The 26,342-nt window shown below is 36.4% G+C and overlaps 2 protein-coding genes across 3 annotated transcripts; both read left to right on the forward strand.

The window, feature by feature from the left end:
• The first annotated feature begins 7,056 nt into the window (after nucleotides 1-7,056).
• On the forward strand, nucleotides 7,057-11,642 carry LOC139130678 (vascular endothelial growth factor A-like). The gene is made up of 5 exons (XM_070696429.1): nucleotides 7,057-7,357; nucleotides 8,353-8,521; nucleotides 9,119-9,351; nucleotides 9,732-10,036; nucleotides 10,388-11,642. Exons 1-5 carry the CDS (start codon nucleotides 7,244-7,246, stop codon nucleotides 10,470-10,472), a joined length of 906 nt encoding a protein of 301 aa, XP_070552530.1. The 5' UTR covers nucleotides 7,057-7,243; the 3' UTR covers nucleotides 10,473-11,642.
• Nucleotides 11,643-13,850: 2,208 nt separating this feature from the next.
• Nucleotides 13,851-25,775, forward strand: LOC139130680 (histamine N-methyltransferase-like). 2 transcript variants are annotated; one of them, XM_070696431.1, is made up of 4 exons: nucleotides 13,851-14,106; nucleotides 22,661-22,871; nucleotides 23,257-23,592; nucleotides 24,757-25,775. In XM_070696431.1, exons 2-4 carry the CDS (start codon nucleotides 22,685-22,687, stop codon nucleotides 25,089-25,091), a joined length of 858 nt encoding a protein of 285 aa, XP_070552532.1. In that variant the 5' UTR covers nucleotides 13,851-14,106; nucleotides 22,661-22,684; the 3' UTR covers nucleotides 25,092-25,775. The 2 variants fall into 2 exon arrangements, with proteins under 2 accessions (XP_070552532.1, XP_070552533.1); XM_070696432.1 differs by having other exon boundaries at nucleotides 14,014-14,106; nucleotides 22,615-22,871.
• Nucleotides 25,776-26,342: the final 567 nt, after the last annotated feature.

Consider the following 26,342-nt stretch of genomic DNA (forward strand, 5'->3'; position numbering starts at 1 on the left):
GGCAGAGAGCCCATCAATCTTGTCAGAATTCAAAGTCAAAATCAAATTCCGGGACAGAAGACCTGTTCTACTCAATTGTTTTGAGCTCTTGTTATGTTATATAAAACAAAGTTTCAATAATTCTGAACCAAATGAAAAGTAAATTTTGGACCACTGCTGTTGTTCGCGGCAATCGAAATCAGCAATACCCAGAAAGCACTGTATGCAATCGTAATCCCGGCAGTACCCAAATGCACAGACTTGGTTCAAGTCGGTGAATTTAAAACATAAAATCATTTGTAATAGTTCCTATTGTGTCTCTCCTATTTCATTCTGACCTATTTGGAATTCGGCAGCCCAGGCCAGGTTTTCCTAGCGATTGAACGCGTTACCTTTGAGTCTGCGCAGTGTGATTCCCGGAGGCTGTATAGCGTTCACCCCACTCACGCGCTTCACATGAAAGCAGAACACAAATCATCATGTTCACCCCACTCAAACATTCACAAATCACAAACTTGAACCAAGTCAATGCACTGAGTCGTAACTAGCAATACCCAGAATGCATTGTGCACATTCGTTATCACCATGCTTTATCCACTGCAAATGCCCAACATGCATTGTGTGCAGTCGTATTCACCAATGTTTTTTTCCTAGGAGTAGATATTGAGTCGCAGTCGGCTCAAACCTCTTGAAAATCTTCGGGAACTATCCACGTTTGCTAAATGGGCAAGGGACATGACTAAGTGTTTTTCAGAACGATTGCTACTTTGTACAACCAGTAACTGTGACAAGTATGACTAAGTGTTTTTCAGAACGATTGCTTCTTTGTACAACCGGTAACTGTGACAAGTATATTCTAAATTCGATGAAAATAATCTGAACACGACAGATTATTTTCTAGTGATGATGTATATTTCTGAGGGCTCTGATGTAAATTACAATCAGTTTGTAAATCAGACCACCCTCCTTGAATAAAATGTAAATAAATAATAAATATATAAATAAATGTGGCAATATCCAATAAAAATGTGGCAATATTCAATAAAAATGTGGCAATATTCAATGAAATGTGGCAATATCCATAAAGCTCTGATCAGTTTCTCGCGTTGTCCGGACGCAGTTGTACATGTTATATCGAAAGCAGTCTACGGTTTGGTCGTAAATTTCACAGCCCAATCAGTCTAAATTGACTCTCTCTACTATACATGGTAATTTCCAACATTGCGTATTCACTTGCTTTAATCCACTTAATTTACCAACTTGTTTGTTGTGTATTAGTACACATTGGAACAGGTTCGACAGTACCCTTAGTCAAATATTTTCAGGTTTTTTCGGGAATGAAAATCCACCACCCATGTTTTGAGGATGCTATTAACTTACGACTGATGCATAGCATACACCATGACTAAGCATTTTAAATGTCCTGCCGAGTGAAGTGAAGGGTGCCTAGTTATCACATTACATACATATAGTTATCACAATACATACATATGCCTGCCTGGACTAGAAAATCAAAGACTTTGGCTAACGGCTTATACCACCCTTTGCCTCATGCTATTGTTCTTACTATACCCCCTTTTCATAACATACTATTTTATTATTACTGTCTGATTTTCTTCTGTTTAACACTGTCTACGAACCGGACAATTTTCAATTGAACTAGAAAACCAAATAGGTTTTAACAAAAGGAAAGTGACAAATTGACGAGTACAACACGCATTCGACGAAGGAATGTCTTTTATAAAGAAATGCTTTCAAAGAAGGAGCACAAAGGAAACACTAAATGAGTACAACTCAAAATACAGCATAATCACAGAAATCAAATTATATTATCAGTGCAAAGACCACGATCATATGAAATGACTTTTCTTATTGCTAAAGAATTAGCTTATTTTCATATGGTGGACTTCTCGGTCTCCTTTCCTATTAGTTACATTTACCGGCAAAGACATTATCACATTCGGTTCAGTGTACACAAACAAGTATTTTCTATATTATATCATACTTGCTGTATCAGTTACCTCGAGGCGCGGCTGACTGACATGACTGTGCACCTTGCTTTTCCGCTTTCGTCGATTCACATGTTTGTGTCTGCATTGCCAAATTTATACCATCTTTGGCATCGGTGGCTGACGTACAAAGGATGTGGTCTTCACTTGAAGTCTTCCTTGTGATAAAGTCGACAGTTTCCATGTCACTGATGTCACTTGTACCAATGAGTGTGTCAGTCAGAGAGTAAAAGCTTTCGAAAATATGTCCACTCAATGTTGTCCAATATGAGACTAGCATGATTCGAATGCTGATGTGCTTACATCTGTTCATTTCCTTTCAGCCAATCAGAAATTGTTTGTAAAATTCAAAATGACCAGATGCCCGCCACGCCATCACACGTGACTATTACAGTGTTATTAAACATTAAGCCCGTCAACTTTATATCACCCAATCATGGCTTATTTTCAAAATCTTCTTTCAATGAGGATTGTTTACAGCTTGAAAACGCTTTAGTGTTATTCACGTTGTGTGCTGCTCTGAAGCCATGAATACAAACAGTGGGAGAGCAAAATCAGAATCGATAACTCAGCAAACAGCGGTACCATAACACAACAAGCGAACTCATGGTCGGAGGTGTATGGAAATAAACCATACAGTTTGTCGAGGGCCTCGCAGTCGCTGACCAAGCCATCATCTGCCGAATTAATTGATGGAAAAATAAAATTCTGGTGAAAGAACATTTCGTTTGATTTAACTAAATTGGGTGGATTAAATCACCCAATGTTCGACCGTAGTTCAACTGAAATGCCATAGTGTTATACTATACCGCCGCCGGTGGCAACTCACAGGAAAGGCTTGATACCCATGTTTGTTCTGCATAACGTCAAAACATTCTTTATCTGGGATGAACAAAAAAAACCTTTTCTGTGATTTTGGGAACCTTTTGGGTACTCATTTTCCCCTAGTCTGTCACCACTTTGGTTGTACCCCTATTTTAGAACACGTCGCTGAAAAACCCATCCAAACAGCCCGGCGGCACGTAGGCCTATACATCTTTTCAAGTAACGGAAGTACATATCCCCCGGGTGTGTTACAGACGACTGTACAACTGTACAGCTTAGTCCACAGACAGCAGATGTTTAATACCGTAGATTTGGCCGTTTGCGGGCGCTCCGCTACTCAGCGACTGTATCCGTCTGCACATTGCTTGCTGTCCATCGATAGCTGCATGCCGACGTTGACAGTAGCGCTGCCACTTCACCGTAGCACTGGTCGGGTATCAAGAAAATTGGAAGAGCCCATATGCACTAGATTATAATCTCCGCACAAAAGGTTCATGTCCATAATAATATCTTCCAATAGGATCATGTCAACGACTCTGTATGCAAATTGTGCGCTCTTCTGGCAGAGATATTGAACAAAATTCGGGCAAATTACAGCTATGCAAGAAATTGGAACGCCATGCATGGTTAATAAAATAAACGATCTCTTCACTTCGAATGCACCTTGTTCGGTTTTACTCGAAAACTGACTGAATTTTCGAAGACATTAGTTTTGTCGACGTATACAAAAGTTTGGCGATTACAGAAAACAACGAATTCACAAAGCTCACAAAACACCAAGTTGGTGTTTAGCAGGAATATCAAGTTTCCTCCATCAATATCCTTTAATTTTGACCGTCAAAGCTTGCTTATCAAAACTAACAATACTGCATTTTTCTAAAGAAAAGAACCTTATGTAACCTTAAAATAATACGATAAAATTCCCAAGCGGATATGTGAGGAAATTTAGAAAATATGATTGTTTTTCTTATTATAACATCCGTTGTTTTGATTTCGCAGAAGGTGCATACCTTAATTAGATTTTTAAGTTTTCTGATCGAGTTGTTTTCCTGCAATATTCTAATGAATCTGGATTGCCGATCTAATTTATGTTGACCAGTGCACACAACAGTCCTCATGTGTGCACGGAGAAATACATTGCTGTGTCGTTATTTCACAAGTAAGCTAGGTAGTCTGAGGTAGTCCTAGTTCCGATATAACATATAAGTAAATGCAAGGCAGTGGGATAGGAGCTGTTGGTATTGTTCCAAGTCAATGCTAACAATGCATAGTGTTACCATACTCCACGTATTACCTTACGTTGAACACTGGAGTCACACATTTCCACACTAAGATTTTCACGCTAAATGAGGATGGTATTTCCCGTTGATAAAATCCCCTAAAATATCATGACACCCACCTATCGTGTAAGGATAACAAAAAACAACCAATAAATACAACAGCGCACTCTCACGTGATCTCAAGAACTTCAATTTGGCATACAATGTAATGACTGATTAAGGTATCATCTATGAAATTGGTGTATGAACTCATATCGCCATTGTACAGGAGGGAGAATTCATGATAGTAAATACTTCTCAGAAGAATTCAATTCACTATTCATGAAATCACAAAAAGTCTTGAGGTTTTCATTTCAGTTTCCATGCTCTGTTGCGTTGTATACAATTTATGAAATTGCGCCTTCATGATAAATTCACCAAGTGAGACTTCCGTATTCAGATGACGGTCCGTGGCACAGTGAGCCTGCTAATTAATAAATATTGTGTGTACTGATATCACTGAATTGTAAAACACAACTTAGGGTAGTAGTTATTCCCAGAGCGTTAATCAAGGTAAATCAAGTTTCCTATGACGTATCGCTGACTACGATGGTCCTTAAGTTGTTCTTATTCGCTCCAATTCAACCGCTCACAACATACTTTTATCAAGATACCATTCCCATCTGCTCTGAATATTGGTATGGATTTCGATAATAACCAATGTTCAGTCAACATGTCAGATACACTGATATGAATCGATATATGGCAGTCTTTACCGGATATGATCAATACGATGTCGCACATAGGGCTTTTCTTACATGAACTTTAAGGTGGTATGCGCCTCGAAAGTGAGACTTAAACTTTTGCTCAAACTTTCGTCAAGGAATCTTTCAACTATTCTCTTTCAAAATCAAGTTTGGAATTGGCGAAACGAATTGCCCAACATTTTGGATATTTTAAATTCAAAATGGCCGCCCTCCCTGTGTTAACTCTATGGGGGAAAATTAAATTTTGGATTTTCCAAAAACTAAGACGGTGAAAGTTTTTCTTTCTCCAAGAGCTTTCAAATGAGCCCCCACAAGTGGTAGATCAGAAAAGAATTGTAGAAATGTGAGAGTCCAAATATCTGTCCCCGAGGCACATTCTACCTTAATAAGTAAAACTTGACTCCTGCTACTGGCTGTTATATGAACTCCCGGATTTTGTCATATCCCTGTTACTTGGAGCTCAGAATACCACAGCTAGAATACTACAGCTGGGTTTATCACACACACAAGGAAGTCTAAATCAAACTCTTAGGTTCTCGCCTGGTTGCGGTGGTACAAGTTTGCCTTAAACTTCGAAATTGAAAACCCATTTGTTTACCAATGCCTACGGCGTAGCTTAGCCATTGAGAGTCACAGAACAAAACTTTTGTTTTGGATTGTAGTGCTGTCTTGATTTTTTGATTGATTAATATATGGTTATACAATTGTAACAAAACAATGTTGAGTTGAGATTCTCTTACCCAAGGTTAAAAACTAGTCTCAGAATTCACATCACTAGGTGCGCAATACCTGGCGGCGGTTACTTGATTTTTAGGGTAGGAGTGATAGGGTAGTGAACTTTAGAGATTTAAAAATGGCGGCTGTCCAATGTTTTCTGACATGATCAAATAAGTCCTCTCAAATAAAAAAGGTGGAAATGTTTTCAGTCAACAAGGAAGTACTCAAATATTATTGCGTAGACCTATTCAAACTAATGTAACAAACACATTTTTCGTAAGGAATATACAGTTTTTCAAAATACTTTGCTTTTGTGCGGTGATACTGATAATGTGTAAAATAAGTTTTCATAATGTCATTGTACATACTAGCTTCGTTAAATCGTAATCTCTCTACGTTCGATTTATTTCTGTAAACTGTTATAGTAATGACAAAGCGTTTGAAATGGCATCGTGACAGTGTTCGGTTTCCGTAGAATTTAGCCAGATAGGCCAAAGATTAGAATGGGTTTTATTCAATACTGCATCAGAATTCATCTTGAATGTGTCGGTACGAAAATGTCCTTTGATAGGAATGCGATGAGATCTCCACATTGGTTTGCTTTAAATTCTTCCATTCCTCTGCTACGTCAGCTGTTTTTTAAAATAATGTGAAATGCTTAGCACACTTCTTTAAATTACCCACTGAAACTACATTAAGAAATACGAATAAATAAATGAACAAACAGACAAACAAACAAACAATAAAGCAAATGAAATCCACTTGTTTGAAAATACACTGTCTCACAAGTGCGCCTTCACATATGTGCCTTGTTTTGCAAGTAAACGAAAACGATATTGCTTAAGATTTCGAAAGGACAAATAAACGTGGAGGAAAGTGATCATTCTTTAAATACTGTCTTTCTTTTTTATTAGTACATGATGTGACACTTCAGTTTATAAGAATTTGTAACAGATATCGCTTCTGCCGTTCCGTGAGTGTCAAATATCCCTTTACTGCGCTCATATAGTGGCTACTATAAATATCATACAGTATGTTCTAAGTAATAAATTCTTGGTTGCTGGAATAAGGAACATCCTCTCACTACTGAAAACAATATTTTCTCATACTATTTTTACTACGTGCCTCCCAGGTATTTGATAATGACACATACGTTTTGTGATTAATTGATCGATTGACTGATTGGTCGATAGAGGGAGAGACAGACAGAGACAGACAGACGGAGAGACAGACACACAGAGAATATCGAAGGAAGTCAAAGAAAACGAACGGAAAGTCGGGTAAGACACAATAATAATTACGATCGTGTTATTTTTGAGAACACACAGCTCCCTCTATCACTGTGAGATCACCGCCTGCAAAGGAAGTGCGATGGCCATCTTCTGATATGCGCCTGCGCTCTAAGTTATGTACCCCAGCGCCGGACATTTCAAGGAATTAGCAATTTTCTAAAGGGTATGACGTCATTGGAATATTTCCGTGTCATTTCCAAACTTAAAATAACTCCGGTGGGCATAAAAGACAGACGTTGGTGAGAGTCCTCCAACAAAGATAGAGAGGCTGTGTAGTAGCCTACACTTCTCGAGGTCAAAGCAACGTAATTATCTGAAGGTCACTTTTCGCGACCCTTATTATACTGTATCTACGGAATAACACGTCACCAGAGTGCTTACAGACGTCGACAAATATGGCAGAGATTCGTTTACTACTGCTTTCCCTGGCCGGATTTTTTGCCGTCACCACGACAACACCACTCAACGTTTTCGGAACCCGAAGACTTCTAGTTAATCCAGACGAAGAGGTAAATGATATTTTTTAAAATGTAGCTCTGTGATTGTGATTGTTAAAAACTATGTTGAGGTAGAGAGTTCTTCAAAGCAGTTATATATTTAAATCGGCGCTGCTTGCCTCAACCATGGTCCATTTTTTAAATAGCTCCATGCGTCAACTTGTTCTGATTAATCTGTGTCAGCACTTCATATGCTATCAGCCAGGCGTTGATCCAATTGATATGACCGACAGAAGACTTCCTGTGTACTGATAATTGGTTCTACATTTCCAGTAGCAGAAAATCAAATGACTCTTCAGTTCGGGAACATGTCCCCAAGTGATTAACGGTTTTCGTTTCACATGTCATCTTATGTACAACAAAATTGTGCGGGTATAAAATGTACTTCCTCTCGACACGTTTTGGCTTGTTTTTGAAGCCAAGAAGGATTTAATGCATTAATGCGCCCACGGATGTTTGTGATTCAACCTTTGTTTTTCATCGCATTATCATTGTTTGTCATTCACTGAACTGAACTGTGCTGTTCTCTTAAAAAGGTCAAGTGAATTGTCTGCTGACATTCAAGTCATTGTACATGCCTATTGTATACCCTCAAGATGGCACTGTATACTGACAACGCCATTGCTTTGACACGGCAAGTGTATGAACACCATTCTGTTTACCAGGCGTGACGGACTTGAAATAAGTACTTCCCGACATGGCATGATGTACTTCCCACGCGTTTATCAGTTCTTTTTGTCTAAATTATCAAACTCCCATTGAGTTTTCCAGTCATCACTTGATAATGCTAACACATTAATTTGTCAGTTATCTCCGCTCAGTCTGGTTCCAGAAACAAAATACACTCTGTATGCAAGGATGCATACGAAGAATATCATCGATTAGTTAAACTGTTATTTTACTAACATCTCTCAGCGAACAAGTGAGTAATAGCAATAGATATATTCGTCCTTCCGAATGAGTAAGCTTTAAAATTACAGAGATTAAAATCTGTATTTTTTTGTCAGGCTCCTTCTTACAGACTTGATCAAGCTAGTAAAGCAACGACCATAGAAGATGTACTGCGTATTCTATTTCCTGATCGAGAACCAGCTGATGTTTGGCAGGAGCTTACAGTTGAGAGAGACGTACTCAATAATGAAGCTAGGCTTGGCCAATCTGTCGTCACCAGACCAGGTAAATGTGTTTTTCAATCCAGATTACATGACTTTCACCATTGTAATTGTCTTAGCTTATACGTAGTTGCCGACATCTCTGCTTGGATCTGTGATATTTTGGTATGCCGCTTGACCAATAACATTCACTGTAATGTAGTTATGTACAAGCAAGGGTGTTTGCCGCTTTCATCTATTTGTGCGTCAGAGCAGAGACTTGTCTTGTCACATGAGAACCAAAACCAGTATTGACAGGTATATACCTATAGATTTGCACGACTCAGGATAGAAGTGTACACATGATTTCTCTGGTAGCCCTAATGTGTTCCTGTGACCGACGTCATTTTATACTATTTGCAGTCTACTTGACCATGTAAATTTCAAGGCATTAATTAAAATTTTAAAGTGAAAGCATAAACTTTGCCACAACTTTCTTCGAAAGTCGATGCCATGTGAATTTTCAACTTTTCTGTCTCGTCAGCCAATCACCGTTTAAAACAACTGACCAATCATAATGAAATGGAAAGCAAAGTAACAAAGCGTAAGAGTCCTAAATCTATTAGAGTTTTACTGATTACTTTCTAATAAAAGCTAAAGAATTGTGATACTTCCATTACAGCAACATCAGACGACCTCTTTCAAATTCAAAACCAGGTTGACGAAAGCCAATGCAGTATTCCCATCAACGTGACTGTTGATGCCTACCAAGAATTAGGATATGAAAAAGGTCTTGGTACTCATCTATGGCCAGACTGTGTAACAGTGCCTCGTTGCCATTCACAATGTGGTTGCTGTGGTGAAGGTCAAATATGTAGTAGCACGAGTGACAGCAAAGTGGAGATTCAGAAAATGGTAAGATTACGTCAATTGATGAAGGAACAACACCAAACAATATGAACTTTCCGCCCAAAGTTATTTGAGAACCAAATACATATTCATCTTTTCAAACTCGAACAAAATATCAAACACATAATTTATTCCGGTAATGGAACGTCAAAGGCAAAAATACGTTATTTCTCTCAAGAAGTAAATCAACTGCTTCAAGGTGTTAGGCTTGTTATTGCAATGTAAATTTTATAACATTATTGCAAAGTCATCGTTATTTCTTCCATAACCAACAGATACATTTTGCCCAAATCATCGAGCGGATCTCTCTGATGCCCATTGAGTTTCATGTCCAATGACCATTTTCAAAAGTAATGTATATTCAAATTTTATATTCTTGTTCGCAGTTTTATGTTTTCACTGAAAGTGACAGTCACGTTGCAATCAAGAACATAACGGCTCACACATACTGCACATGTCAAGCTGACGTTGGTGGTGTTCCGATCTCATCTACTTTATGCCCACCTCCACAAGAAGGCTGTTCACCTCGTCAAGTCTGGGATGACAAAAGCTGTGCCTGTAAGTGCGCCAAGATGTGCCCGGAACCTTATCTACAAGATCCATATACGTGTGAGTGTGATTGCTTGCACTCCAACAAAGCTTGTGGAAAGGTCAAGCGAGGTCAGAGGAGATTACCGGACGCAGGCTGTCAGTAAGTATGCTTTCAAGCTTGTGTTTATAGGGAAATTCTTGACGTGGTGTCAAATGTATCTGAGTATTGTGTAAGGACTTCAAAGGAAAATAATTTCATATTCGACAAATGTTTTAGTCGCTTGTTAATTGGTACACATATTTACACCTAAATATCAGTTACTTGACATTCAAATAAATGGAATTAAATGAAAGTTCAGTATACGATTAGTCAGATCTTGGCCTTTATACACACAGGAAAGTTTACTTTGCGTTCTGGTGTACATGGTCAAGTGTGCCAGGTCAAACTCTCATTAAACACACCGTCATGAAACATCTACATCATAATGAAACTCGGTGATTTGTATTTCAGATGTGTAGAAAGCAATGACTGTGACGAACCCACTTGCAAATACGGATTATTTGACATGATTGGTTGCCGGTGTCCACCGTCTTGAGAATAATCGTTGAAAATGCGAAGAAGAGTATTGTGACACTCATAGTGATCAAGGCTTTTCAATGTTGGAAAACTCAATCACCCATGTTGCTTTGAGTGATGAGAAGTACGTACATTATAGAGATTGTACATACTGGTACGTGCAATCTAACAGGCAGCTGCATATGGAAAACCAATATTTGTATATAAGAAGCTCTTTTTCGATTTTCCAACATTTACACTTGAGACAATAATATGACTTTCAGATGTACATGTCTTTAAAATCTAATACCTTAATTGCAAACGTCACAAATATGCACACAAAATGTACAGGGCGACAATTTCGCACTGTGGCACGTCGAGTCACGTGCTTGCAAAACATGTTAAGGTAATGTAATGAACGTCTACGTTTGACGATTCAAACTTTGTATAAAAGAGTATGAACCATTTACAGAAAAAGAGGGAGATAGGTGAAAAACAAAAAGAGTAGTGAGATTTCATTAAAGGATCTCAACAGAACGGCCAGAAGTTTGTATGCCGTATTTCGAGAACCCGGAGGAAGTTTAACATCAAATTATGATGACAGTTCTTATGCTGAGAGATCCTTACAAAGTTCACTTTAATAACTGGATATTTGGTCAATTCAATATGATGACAAGACACTTTATCAAACAAAGTAGATGCTAATTAATACGTAGAGATATTGCATTTCACATAGGCGATAAATTTTAATGACCGATTGATGTCTTTCATAGTTATCTTTATCGAATCAGCTTTCCTTGATTTAAATCATGGTAGATTATGCAAAACGTATTTAATTATGACTAACTTCGCCTGATCATGCAAATTAGTCAGATTTTCTAATAGAGAGACGACGCATAGATTTTTCAGAGTATACAAATTGTCCTTTTTATTCTCAATTATTTACAGAAACTCATTCAGGTTTATTGGTCAGAAAAGAGCCTATGTACAAGCTGTAACAAGCTGTGATAATATATATATATATATATATATATATATATATATATATATATATATATATATATATATATATTATATATGTATGTATGTATGTATGTATGCATGCATGTATTTTGCATATTGTAGACACGTTTTATTGTTTGGACCATGTTCATCTTATTGTTCTTTATGTAATTTTGTACATTAAAGATATCCAGTATTAATATACAAAGTGTGGTTTATCTGAACTTCTCTAATAGCGAGTGAGTAGCATGTTTACTTGGAGTTCTATAATGACTATGAAATATGAAAAACAAATGAACTCTCTCTCAAAAATAATTCCAAACAAAAACCCAAACATGAGAACTCATCGACTAAGGAGTCAAATACTTGAGATCAATCGTACACTCCCACACACACACACACACACACACACACACACACACACACACACACACACACACACACACACATGAATATACATGTATATATATATAGGCGACTAGGCGACTAGGCTAGGCGACTGATGCCGTATGTTGTGGGTTCGAATCCGATTGAAAACTATCCGTATTTTCTACCCTGGGTTGGTAACACTGCTGGTGGACAGAATTGTCCCCGAGGTTATCGTTCGCCCAGTTAAAGCGATGAAATTCGTTTCTTCGCTTCGATAAAGTGTGTATGTGCGATGTATGATAGTGAGCATGCGTGCGTGAGTGCTTCACGAACTCTACAACGTGTTGAGCGGTCTCAGTCAGAAAAATGTAACAACTTAGCCGGCTATTGAACCACTCTTTTTTGGGAGTGGAGATTTAGCCGAGTGGTTCTGTCTGTGGCCTCTCAGCTAGGCGACTGATGCCGTATGTTGTGGGTTCGAATCCGATTGAAAACTATCCGTATACTATATATATATATATATAATATATATAATATATATATATATATATATATATATATATATATATATATATGTATATATGTATATATATATGTATATATATATACATATATGTATATATATATACACAAAATGTATACAATGTGCCCTCATATATATATATATATATATATATATATATATATATATATATATATATATATATATATATATATATATCTCGAAGTATACAGATGTCATGGGAAATTACAGTGCTCGATGCTAAAGCAAAGCGTAATAAATAATAATAATACAAATTACTTGAAGTACAAAGTAATAATATCTGTTACTTGAGTTTCATACATCCTGCAATCTTCAGACAGATCTGATGATTGCAGGATGCATGAAACCTAAGTAACAGATATCATTACTTTGTACTTGAAGTAATTTGTATTATATATATATATATATATATATATATATATATATATATATATATATATATATATATATATATATATATATATATATATATATATATATATATATACATACATACATACATATACATATATTTCTGTGTGACGGTGTGTATAAGTGTGTTTGTGTATGTGTTTTGTGTGTTTTTCATGTTTCTGTAAATTTTTTGTTTTATACATATTTTATACATATTACATACTTTAATATATCAGTATTTTTGTGGTAACCTTTATTATTTTACAAGTGTAATGCAAATAAGATGGCAATAGAGAAATGCCGTTCACCTCAACACATGTCGCAATCGATTCGAGTTTTTCCTCATCGATTTGTTTCTCCTCACAGACATTAAGAGGGCGACACTCCCGGCCTTCCACCATTAACCCATCGATCCCACAAAAGAAGAGACTACTTGCAATGCCCCAATGTTTTCATATTGTTCCTTATTTTTTTACTGTCATTCTACCGCAATTTTGTTTGAACGTGGCATTTGATAGACTTCAGTGAGGTCAAAGGTCACATGAACGCACACATGACACAGACGGACCGGTCAACTCACTTTATCGGGGAGTACGTGTGTACTGGAGGGGAAAACTACCATTTTGTTCAATGGCAGTGTGAACATCTTTTGTTTTGCATGAAGTAACCCGCAGCTGAAGGGTTATCGGAATACACACTACTTTTATGCGAACAAATATCTTCGCTTGCCAAGGCCTGCTGTTCTGGCAGCTGGATGCTTCCCGAAATCTGTACAGTCTGTAGTTAGTGGAAGACTCCTGTCTGGCTAACGAGTTGTGCGAGCGGACGATGGCGGACAAATTATTCGGGGACAGTTGATAAAAAATACCAGTGCTAACATTAAACATAGATGCTTTCAGAATATTCAAATGATAAGTCTTGATAAATAAGGAAAGTGTTTCCAATAAAAAATCTATAAAACACTTCAGATCAGAGAGAACAGCCTTTATCTGGTTGATGTGTCCCCGAATGTGTCCTTCTTAAGTTCATAATCGCCTAATTTACTTCGTCTCCCATTTGTTTACGAAAATGTGTCATTTTGTTGAAATATGTTATTTCTGGCACTGTACAATCTGCCATTATAGTTGATGATTAACCTGGTTTCTATCTTGATGACAATCAACCAGGCTTTATACCCACAGTCTCCTAGGACTTCTGCCATGTAAGAAAACTGAGCCACGACCCCCATCAAAATCATTGACCGGTCCCACAGTGATTGTGACTTTCACGTCATCGAGGAATACACACATTGCTCATTGCCTGGCTTCAAGGTCTAAGGTTGAATTGGCTCGGTACTGTCCACCTAGATTTGGCTGATTAGCACATAGTAAGCTAATTTATTTTGTCTTTTATGTCAACGTCTCTTTTATAAAACTCAAAAATACTGGTGACTAGAAAGAATAGGTGGCGTTTTCTCCACACATTACATCCCAAGGGCGCAAGCCGCACGATAGAAGCCAAAGCCGCACGGCGCGGCACAGCCCCACCAGGGCTACAATTATTGCAGTTACGTCTTTCGTATGAACATGGACAGATTGTTCTTTGCCATGCCACCATACATTTCATATCACATTGTCGTCTAAATAACACGGATATGCAGCTGTCAGCTTTCAGAAATACGAAGGAATGAAACACGTATACCTGCAAAATGGCACACTGTGCGAGTCAGCAGATATTAAATCATTGTATTTAGGTCAAAACATCGAAGAAGAATCTGAAGAATTCAAAATGTGCATGTGAAAAGAATCCTTTGACCTTCAACATGAGACACAATGAGACACAATGCAATGAGACTAAATCTATTGAAAGCTGATGTCCAACACACAAGTGACGTCTACACAAGTTAAGGGAGCCTTCAGTAATTACAGAGGGGTGGGCCGGGGGAATTTCGCGCACACCTGTACCGTAAAATGTGACCCTCCCCTATCCTCCTGTCTAAAATGTGACCCATCCCCTAGTCCGACATTCTAAAACTTGAACCTCCTCCCAACCACTACGGTATTCTCCCCAGGAATACTGAAACAGTGTCAGCTAATTTACATAACAATTGGTTCAATTGTTACGTAAGGGACGGACCATTAGATCTTGGGGGGGTGGTCAAAAACAGAAAAAAAAAATTTTCAGAGCAGAAAGTTAGGAAAAAAAAAATCTTCAAACTAGTTTGCAAAATAAAAAAAAAATAAATAAGAAGACAAAGGCGTAAAAAAAAAATCTGCAAAAGTCTTTAAAATTTTGAATTTTTTTTAGATTTTACCGACAGAAAGCAACTTTCTGTATTTTTTAGTACATCCTCCCGGCACATTTTTAATTTTAATTTATACATTTAGAGTGACTGTATCCCTTATACTGGAAGTTGTACTTATCTTATCTTTTCAGGACTTTTGTATTCTGATCACTTGAAAATTATGAAATTATAGAGCCTGTTTTCTACTTGTTTCCTGCGTTCAAACCAAGCAGGTACACTAGGTAAAACATTGAAACTATGGTATGGTTGTCAAGACAGAAAGTTGTATTTGCCTTTTAAGATCAAGGTAAACAGATGCAGGCCACATCAGTTTCATTTTTTTCACAGCATTTTATTGCAATGATGAATGCAAGAATGGGTGAACAAGTAGAAACACGTCAATAATGATAAAACAACATATCAAGTCATTATGTATTATTTTGCTTTTAAAAAGGCATTTTCAATTCTTTTTTCTCAAAAAACAGCCTCAAAAAACAACAGCAACACATGTTTTAACATTCAACAATACACTATGTAGAATGCCATCTATCCAACAAATCCCAACACAAAAACACACAAAAGGGTTGAACTTTGAAAGTTTCTCGATAGCAAATACTGAATAAATCTGCATGAATAATCGTTTTTGTTAAGCAAATTTCAAAGAAATTGGACAACCCCTTTCAGAGAATACAGATTTTTTGACCATGAATGGCATAAATTGCCTAAAAAGACAAATATTGAAATTCAACACATCTATACACATCCAATCAATTTGGACATGCTGCTACAGAGAAATAGATGTTTTGATCAAAAAAGGGCAACAATTGCTCTAAAAACACAAATATGCAAATTTAACTATATTATTTAGCTTATTTTAGCTTCTCAGCTTGTCAAAATCAATTGTAAATCATGAGATATGCACGATGTTTGGTGGGGTGAATGTAGGCCATTTCACCACGCAGTAGAAAGGGAAGCCAGGAAACTAAAATAGTCAATTTCAAAACTATAGGAAGCTACTGAGGAGCAAGAAGACCATGTTTCAGAGGAAGATGTGTAATCCAAAAAAAATGCTCCCAAAGTGCCACCAAATAACACCATTTTTAGCTCACGTGTGTAAACACGTGGGCTATTGTCATAGCGATGTCTGTCTGTCTGTCCGTGTGTGTGTGTGTCTGTCTGTCTGTCTGTTTACACGATAACTCAAAAACGCCTGAACGGATTCAAGTCAGATTTGGTACACAGGTACCATGTGCTACTTGCAAGAACTGATTAGATTTTGGTTAGTGTGGCTTGCATATTAATGAAGTTATGCAATATCGTTTTTTTCCATACAATGGTTTCCCTATGGAGACGGTAATGACAGTGTAGACATATATCAAGAAATACTGCACAAAATTTCATGAAACTTTTCACAGATGACAATCTAAGAACATTATGATGATACTGTGAGTGTCATGTCAATTATCTTCTCATTTGCATATTTAATGAACTTTTGTTATTAGTGAGATAACTCTGAAATTCCTGCACCAAACTTGATGATACTTGCAACAAATATTGATCTGATATATATCTAATTATACTTAGAAGCATTAGGCAGTGTCGAGTTAATAAATAGCTCATTTGCATATTTTATGAAGGTTTGTAATTAGTCATATAACTCCGATATAACTTCACCAAATGTAATGAAATCTGCTGCAGATACTGATCCGACTGATATCTAACTGTAGTGTAAAGCATTTAGTAGTGTGAAATTAATAAAAGGGTTCATTTACATATTTAACGAACTTTGTAATTAGGTATAACTCTGAAATTACGGCACCCAAGTCAGTGAAATTGGGTACAGATATTGTTTTGATAAATATCTAATTGTACTGAGAAGCATTTGGCAGTGTCAAGTTAACAAATAGGTCATTTGCATATTTTATGAAGTTTTGTAATTAGTGATATAACTTCAAAATAACTGCACCAAATGTGATGAAATCTGCTGCAGATACTGATCCGACAGATATCTAATTGTGGTGTAGAGCATTTAGTTGTGTGAAGTTAATTAAGGGTTCATTTGCATATTTAATGAACTTTGTAATTAGTGATATTACTCCAAAATTACAGCATTAAATTTGATGAAACTTGCTACAGATGTTGATCTGATAAATATCCAATTGTTCTGAGAAGCATTGAGCAGTGTCAAGTTAATAATTAGCTCATTTGCATATTCCATGAAGTCTTATAATTAGTCATATAACTCCGAAATAACTGCATCAAATGTGATGAACACTGCTGCACATACTGATACGACAGATATCTAACTGTGTTGTAAAGCATTTAGTAGTATAAAGTTAATTAAGGGTTCATTTGCATATTTAATAAACTTTGTAATTAGGTATATAACTCTGAAATTTCGGCACTGAAATTTTGTGAAACGTGCTACAGATATTGCTTTGATAAATATTTAATTGTGCTATGAATCATTGAACAGTGTCAAGTTAATGTAGGGCTTATTTGCATATTTAATGAACTTTGTAATAAGTGACATTACTCTAAAATTACAGCATTAAATTAAATAAAACGTGCTACAAATGTTGATCTGATGGATATCTAATTGTCCCATAAAGCATTGGCAGTGTCAAGTTAATTGACAGCTCATTCGCATATTAAACAAAGTTTTGTAATTAGTGATTAAACTCTGAGAGTACTGTGTGAAGTTTTAAAAAACCTGCTACATATAGTGATAGAACACATATCTCATTGTTCTGTGAAGCGTACTACTATTAATGAACCTGTTGTAAAACACGTGAGCATATTCAGTTCACATCTGGTTATCTCTATTTTTCAAAAGCTCCAACTGCAGGAGGGGACACCCCCTCCTGACCATCCACCCCCCCTGCAAAAATACTCCCCATGTGCCACCAAATAACACCATTTTAATCTCTATTTTTCAAAAGCTCTTAGGCAGAAGGGGACACCCACTCCTTACCTCCCCCCGCAAAAATACTCCCAAGTGCCACCAAATAACACAATTTTTATCTCTATTTTTCAAAACCTCGAGCAGCAGGAGGGGGGACATCCCTCTCCTGACCTCCCCCGCAAAAATACTCCCCAAGTGCCACCAAATAACACTATTTCAATCTCTATTTTTCAAAGCTCCAACAGCAGCAGGGGGACACCCCTCTCCTGACCTCCCCCCCCCCCCCCACGTGACCGCTTGCGTGGCCGCTTGTGGTGCTTGGCACCACATCTTTGCCCTCTTTATCTTCAGACAGCGACGAACTAAAAAAAATTATTAATCTGAAAATTTACTCTGAAAAAAAAAATTTGCACAGCTAATCTCAATTGGAAAAAAAAAATTCAGAAATTTACAATAGTAAAAAAAAAAATTTTTCACAATTTCATTGTGACCACCCCCCCTCCCAAGGTCTATGGTCCATCCCTAAGGGACAATTACAGAGGGGGAGGCTGGTGTTTTTGAGGGACAGTCGCAATTTATCACGCAAGAATTTTTTAAGAGATATGGTATTTACATTGAGGAGGGTTCATATTTGAGCAGGTCACCATATTTTGTGCAACTATAAGAAGGCAAGATGTGGCTGATTTAGTGCTTCATCCAAAAATATCAAATCATAATACATGGAGTCTATCTGGCAAATTATTGACAATTTTCCCCACAAAACATGCTATATCTGTATATTATATATGTTTGATAATGTATTTAAATGTACTTTGCTTGAATTGGGAAGTAAAATGTGCATTTGTGTACAAGAAATTGATTTCTGAATTTCATCTAAAAAGTTGGTTCACTATCCATGGTGTCTATGATGAAACTATGAATAGTTTTTTCGAATACAAAAATAGGTAAATCTTTGCATTTGTGTATTCTTGATTATTGATATTAATATTCTTGATAAGACTAGAGTGTTTACAAGTCTATGGTTGTGTAAGAAATTTGTTTTTAGCATTTCACCAAAATGTCGATTCACTTTGCACAGGTGTCTATGATGAAACTATGAATAATTTTTTTTCAGTACAAAATTAAATAAATCTGTGCATTTATGTTTGCCTGATTATTAACATTATTGTTCTTGATTAGACTAAAGTGGTTACAAGTCCATGGTTGTGCAAGAAATTTGATTTTGGAATTTCACCGAAATGTTGATTCACTATGCATGGGGGTCTATGATGAAAATAGGAATAATTTTTTTTCAGTACAAAATTAGATAAATCTGTGCATTTATGTATGCTGGACTATTTACATTATTGTTCTTGATTAGACTAAAGTGGTTACAAATCCATGGTTGTGCAAGAAATTTGATTTTGGAATTTCACCAAAATGTTGATTCACTATGCATGGGGGTCTTTGATGAAAATAGGAATAATTTTTTTTCAGTACAAAATTAGATAAATCTGTGCATTTATGTATGCTGGACTATTTACATTATTGTTCTTGATTAGACTAAAGTGGTTACAAGTCCATGGTTGTGCAAGAAATTTGATTTTGGAATTTCACCAAAATGTTGATTCACTATGCATGGGGGTCTATGATGAAAATATGAATAATTTTTTTTCAGTACAAAATTAGATAAATCTGTGCATTTATGTATGCTGGACTATTTACATTATTGTTCTTGATTAGACTAAAGTGGTTACAAGTCCATGGTTGTGCAAGAAATTTGATTTTGGAATTTCACCAAAATGTCGATTCACTATGCATGGGGGTCTATGATGAAAATAGGAATAATTTTTTTTCAGTACAAAATTAGATAAATCTGTGCATTTATGTATGCTGGACTATTTACATTATTGTTCTTGATTAGACTAAAGTGGTTACAAGTCCATGGTTGTGCAAGAAATTTGATTTTGGAATTTCACCAAAATGTTGATTCACTATGCATGGGGTCTATGATGAAAATATGAATAATTTTTTTTCAGTACAAAATTAGATAAATCTGTGCATTTATGTATGCTGGACCATTTACATTATTGTTCTTGATTAGACTAAAGTGGTTACAAGTCCATGGTTGTGCAAGAAATTTGATTTTGGAATTTCACCAAAATGTCGATTCACTATGCATGGGGGTCTATGATGAAACTATGAATAATTTTTTTTTAAATACAAAACTAGGTAAATCTGTGCATGTAAGTGCGCTTGATTACTTATATCAATGTTTTTGATGAAACTAGAGTGTGGTTATTAGTCCATGGTTGTGCAAGAAATTTGATTTTGGAAATTCACTGAAAAGTTGATTTACTATACATGGTGGTCTATGAGAGAACTATGCACAATTTTTTCCTATATAAAACTGACAATATCTTTGCATTTATGTACATTTGATAATTGATATACACTTTTTCACCTGTTGCATATGTTTTTGTCACTTGTCTTTTATCAGTTTTAACTGTTCAAGGTGTTTAATGTAGGATACCACCGCATCTTCTTTGCTTGTGAAACTTGTGGATAATGTGTACGTATTTTGTTGTTGATTTCCTATTCAGGAAATATCACAAGGACAATCAAAGTTTTGGCCATAAAATCAGCTTCTGTCAAAAGTGACCCTCCCCCAATTCCCCCGCCCCCCGTAATTACTGAAGGCTGCCTAAGAGAGACCATGTCAACTGGTGACAAATTGTTCAGTCTGGGCAACAGTCCTCCATGATCCTTGATGATCCTTGATGATCGGCAGTACAGTCGCCCGGTGGTTCGATACACGGTGAAGGCTGATCGGCACCGAGAAATAACCATGGAGAGTATCCTACACAATAATAGCTGCGGTGCAGTAGCTCTAGGTTTTACCAGTTTTGCCTTGGTATTTGGGTCGGACGGCAGACCCAAATACCCAGACAAATCCTCGTATAGGTCCACCTTCGTTTCTTTCACTTGGTTTACAGTCACAAAGGGGGGTTAAGTCAGTTCCTCCTTGAAAATTGTACGCACGCAACGTATTCAGTCTCTCGAATTGAATTGAATTGAATTGAATTGAATTGAATTGAATTGAATTGAACTTAGCTGCAATCATTGTAACCAACGGATCGTGTATGGTATCCAATTCATGCTACTAATCTGAATTCATTTTAACAACACTATTTTATTCTAAATTCAGTTTTACAACTCGACTTTCTGTATTACTATTTATATTCAATTTTACAATTCGACTTTCTGTGTCTCTTCTAACATTCTATTTTACATTCACTACTCGACCGGCTTCTAAATCATTTCACAGTTTCACAATTCACAATTCAAAATTTTAATTCACAATTCAACATTATTACTGTCCATTTTATTCTTCTAGATCTCATTTTAAAATTTAACATAACAAATTCCCATTTTGCTTTCCGGAATACCATATTAGAATTTGATGACAGAATTTGATGACTACATTCGTGCAATGAGAATTAAATCTAAGTTGCAGGATTCCAACTCTTCAAGTTAGAGCGACCTCTGTCAATGTAGGGTTGACTTTCATAAAGTTCGACTAAGACTATGAAATAAGGTGGTCTGATAAACAATTTGAGATACTGATGGCAGATTGGCAATTGGTATTAGGAAATCATTTTTCACAATGTGATTGGTAGATTTTTCAATGACTATTTAATTTTCCATAATGAGTAACCAAGATGTCAATGATCAGTAGCTATATCAAACTAAATTTGATATTTTGTCTCAACATATTGATTCTTTGTGTCAACATCATTATCTTATACCTCAACACAGCCTGATTATGATATCGTAACACTGACATTTTAGTTTATGGCTTGACATGCAACTGCTAACAATATGAGTGTGCAGGCAGGCTGTGTTGATGACCTGGATACTGAGTATTTCAACATATTGGGAGATTGGAATTATCACAACGAACGACAATACTGAAAAATATGTCAAAATTTTAGGTTAATATTGTCAGCTTGGCCATATAATAGTTGGGTGACTTTAATGTTTTTGAGGATATTGAGGGGGGCAATGTAAAACAATCACGATTCCTCTAGCCCCCTTCCCAGTATTTGTGAATGCAGACATATTATCTGCAATGTTGACCCTAGATACATGGCTCCTGACTGCAGAATCTGTTTTGTGAATATAAACTATTTGTTGATGGATACGTCTTGTAAATCATAATTGTTGAGATCATGACCAAGACCACGTTTTACTCAATAATAACTCCCGCACAATACTTTCAATTCGTCTATAAGTTATCCAAAAATACCAATATGTAATATGTGTTATTAAGAACAATGTTAGGATATTAATCCAACCACAGTCTGCTTAAAAAAATTCCCTTTCTCAGAGAGAAAGATCAAACGGATGGATGTAATGAGTCAATGATATGACATTGGCATCTTAAACATGTTGCATGTGTTGTTCAGTCAATTATTTCAATTCTTATTTAATTCTCTTACATCTATCAATTTATTTGTTTGTTTGTTTGTTTGTGTTTGTTTGTTTGTTTGTTTGTTTATCTTGGCTTCCCCGTGCCATGTGACTGACCATTTTGCTAGTCATTGAACCATATTGACACATTGACTATTGTCTGTAATAAGCTACATGTACATCTCGGCATATATATCTCGAATCTAACAGCACATGCGCATGAAAGACATCTATATCAACCATACGTTTTACAGTTTCAGCAACTATGTTACATACACTTGAAGATCTGTGTTTCTGCAGGCTGGCTTATTTCCGTACCAGAGCATGGCAATGTTAAATTTACCACTCCTTGGGTCAGATCTGACTTATTATCAGATTGCCTTCGATGCATATAAACGTCACATGTATCATGAAGGATTTGAAGACATGTGGAAAGATATATGCGGCATGTTCACTTTCGATGATAGCAAAGAAGATGAAATTTGTGTACTCATTGTGGGTCCTGGAAAAGGTATGTATAGGTTACTTTCCTTTTTTCATCTCTCTAGATTCAAAAATCTAGCGTTATCTGAAGTTCGCAAAAGTCTAAAATTCATAAATTTTCTAGCTTCAGTCAGTAGCTATGGGGAGAAAATGCAGTCCTTGTGAAACCAATGTACTTCTTTGTCGATTTATTTTCGTATATTTATTCGTATCTTCATGCAAGATATCAGTATTCATGAAATGCAACATCACTGACACTATGTTTTCACATACAAGGTCGACTCGACTTAGCTTTGAATCTAACCGCTTACAGTAAATGTCATCTCATTCTCCATTGCCAAAAATGTGGGTAACTTATACATAATATCTGGAGAACGTAACTGGAGGATTTGTTGTATTTTTTAAATGCACAGGGGAAAATGAGATAAAAGTGTTAAATTTCGTTCTCAAACGTCATAGCAGTGTCTATGTGAGAGTGATTGAACCAGATAAGACTGCCGTCTCTCACTTCAAGGAAGAGTGCGATCGTCTGAAGAAAACTCATCCCAATCTACGATACGAATTCTTCATGAACACCTTTCAAGAATACATCGCCAAAAGTCGCCAAAGTGAGGATGAAAGCAAATTTCATTTTGTCGTTTGTATAGCCAGTTTGTACTATATGGATGACATAACCGACGCTTTGGAACATCTTCATATCATGATAAAATCTACAGGAATAATCGTATCAGATATGATTGATCATACAAGTAAGTTCAACACTGACAAAATTTAGGTTACATTTCTTTATTTTGATGCAAAGGATGTGTTTTCTGATTGAAACTAGCTTGCGATTGTTATTCACTTCCGACCGATAACAACATTCATTCATTTCTAACTGTCAACAACACCCATTATCTTCTGTCAACAATATTCATTCACTTCTGACCATCAACAAGATCGATGAAATTCACTTCCAACAGTCACTCTGTACTTACTCTACAGTGGTCGGAACTGCGCTCAAAGGTCGTATGCGACCCATACGACCAATGTAAAGACTGTTTCAAGGTACGATGGTGATTGGTGAAAGTTAAAACGTGTCTGTCATAATCTACATCGTATATTTTAAATGTTGCAGCTATGATGGTAAAGTGCATCTAGACATCATGCAGGAAATACATTGTTTGTGAACAAGAAACTCGCACAGGCGCAGTTACGACTGCTGTTGCCCTTTAATCATAGAATGTCCGAGCTTTCAGAGGTCAGTTTTGACCTCTCCCCTTTTTACGACGTTATATTTTCACCAATCATCTAAAGTAAACCTATGTCGAAGAAATCATATAACACATAATTAACGCTTTTGGTTTCTGAATAAGATGAAGAGACAGATCGTTATAACATTAATTGTTCGCCGTTTCAAGAAGACGAACTTGCAATTATGAACAACTTTGTTGCGGAAATGAAAAAATAGATGACTATCAGACTAAACAAAAAACACTCTCAATCGATATTTCATGTTGTGCGCAAATCATCCATTGGTATAATAACAGCTTGTAGCACCAAACCAAATGCTATAAAACTAAAAAAAATTGAAATAAAGGATAATGTAATTGTAAACTTTGCCGCAACTTTAACATGTCTTTGAACAAACCAATCAACAACTGCTGGAGTCGGCCCACAGATGCATTATGGGTGCATTGAGGAAATGTGGGATTCGCCCTAGTCTTGTTTCAGGGATTTTTGACATCGTAAAGGTACTTTTCATCAAAACCCAAATCATACGATTTTGTAAAACATAATAAATCCCCTCTTTCCGATGATTTAGAAAATAAGTCCCTAATTATTTTTACCCAATTTGTTGTTGTTATCGTCTTTCTATTTGCTCTACGTGATCGAAATCAACTTGAAGTAACTAGATAACTGCTTTTCGACAGGTTCAGTTGGCAAGCTGTTCATCAAACAGTGGGAGGACGAAACTTATCCCGTGACTCTACAATCTGGTAAAGGAATCAAAGATGTCTTGCAAAGAAAAGGGTGGCAATTTGAATTAAAATATCGTCGGGCTGAACTTGATGTCTCATTACTACTGGACAATGAGCCTGAGGGAACTTTAGTGCTAGATTTTATCATGCATGTGGTGAATTTCCGCCATGCTGCCCCTAAGACCTACGTTGACGAAATCTTCAGCTTAATTTGGCAGATGGTTGAAAACGTTGGCGACAAGAAGATGCTCAGCGCAAACAGAGAAGTAGTAGTAATCAGCAAATGAGGTCATAACAAATGCTATCACTGATGTCTATGAAAAGAAAACAAATCTTCTATATGCTGCACTACTCATCGTTATATAACATACATTTCCATAGCAGTGCATGAAATACAAACATTCATATCACGACAGGATTTCAATGATCCATGCAGTGCCCTGGGAATAGCAGATTCAGCGGTTATTTTTCAACATTATCGCTAATTAATAAAATTGTTCATTCTAGTATCTTCAGGATTATACTTGTAAGTTCTTCACAAATGCATATCTTTTTAATCATGACTCATTTTTAGTTTCCACAAAATGACCAATTCGAGAAATACATGTAGAGTTCACAAAATATGCAATGAAAGTTACATCTTCTATTGCGAATTTATTACATATTGAGTTTTAAGACAGATATAGCTTTTCTCTTTCTAATTTTTGTGGTTGGGACCTACCATCAGAGTACGGTCTTAGGTGGTGTTGATGCTCGACAAATAGTTTTTGTTTTAATTGCAACATCTGAGACCAATTGTAGACCATTTATTCAACAGCGTAGAGTTAGCAGCATTGAATAGATGCAGTTTATCTGTTTTAGAATTTGCATTGCTTGCTTATGTAAGAGTAAATCGTTCTACCAATAATCGACCATGATATTTTGAATTCTTGGTCTTTGTTCTTAGAGATAAAATAAACTTTGATAACTCAGTGTTGTTCTCATACTTTATGTTACGAAAGGTTTGCACGTGATTGGCGAAGCTTGTCTTGAAGGAGTTATTCTGAGTGAAACTTATGTAAATAAGGAATGGTATAAATACAACACCTGTGCGTTCTAACATGCAAACAACCTTTCACAAGCTACGCTTCTATGAATGTATGATTTTAGCGGGCAGTTCCAATTCAGTCTTTTTTACAGTCTAATGTGTGAGTTATTCTCACGCCATAACGTTGACATATAAAGTGATTTTCTCATGGCGTTATTCTTATTGTCATCATTGGAAAGTAATTTTGGTTACGATTCATTTTGTGTTGGCGTATAGTGCACCTGTTATCAAGCGGTCTCCACTGCACCATACACATATAGAAGAGTACATGACTACAGGTCATTTGCATATAAGCACGACACAGGTTGTAGAATGTTGTGAGTCTATTCTAGACTATAAGTACGCACTACGACAAAATACATATAGGATTGCGGTGCCAGTACACTATCCTGTGCAGGACCGAAAGTTTATTAACTGAAAAATTAACTATGGCAACACGACAAAAAACAAA

The sequence above is a fragment of the Ptychodera flava genome, chromosome 4 (assembly GCF_041260155.1).
Source record: "Ptychodera flava strain L36383 chromosome 4, AS_Pfla_20210202, whole genome shotgun sequence".
Taxonomy (NCBI): Eukaryota; Metazoa; Hemichordata; class Enteropneusta; family Ptychoderidae; genus Ptychodera; species Ptychodera flava.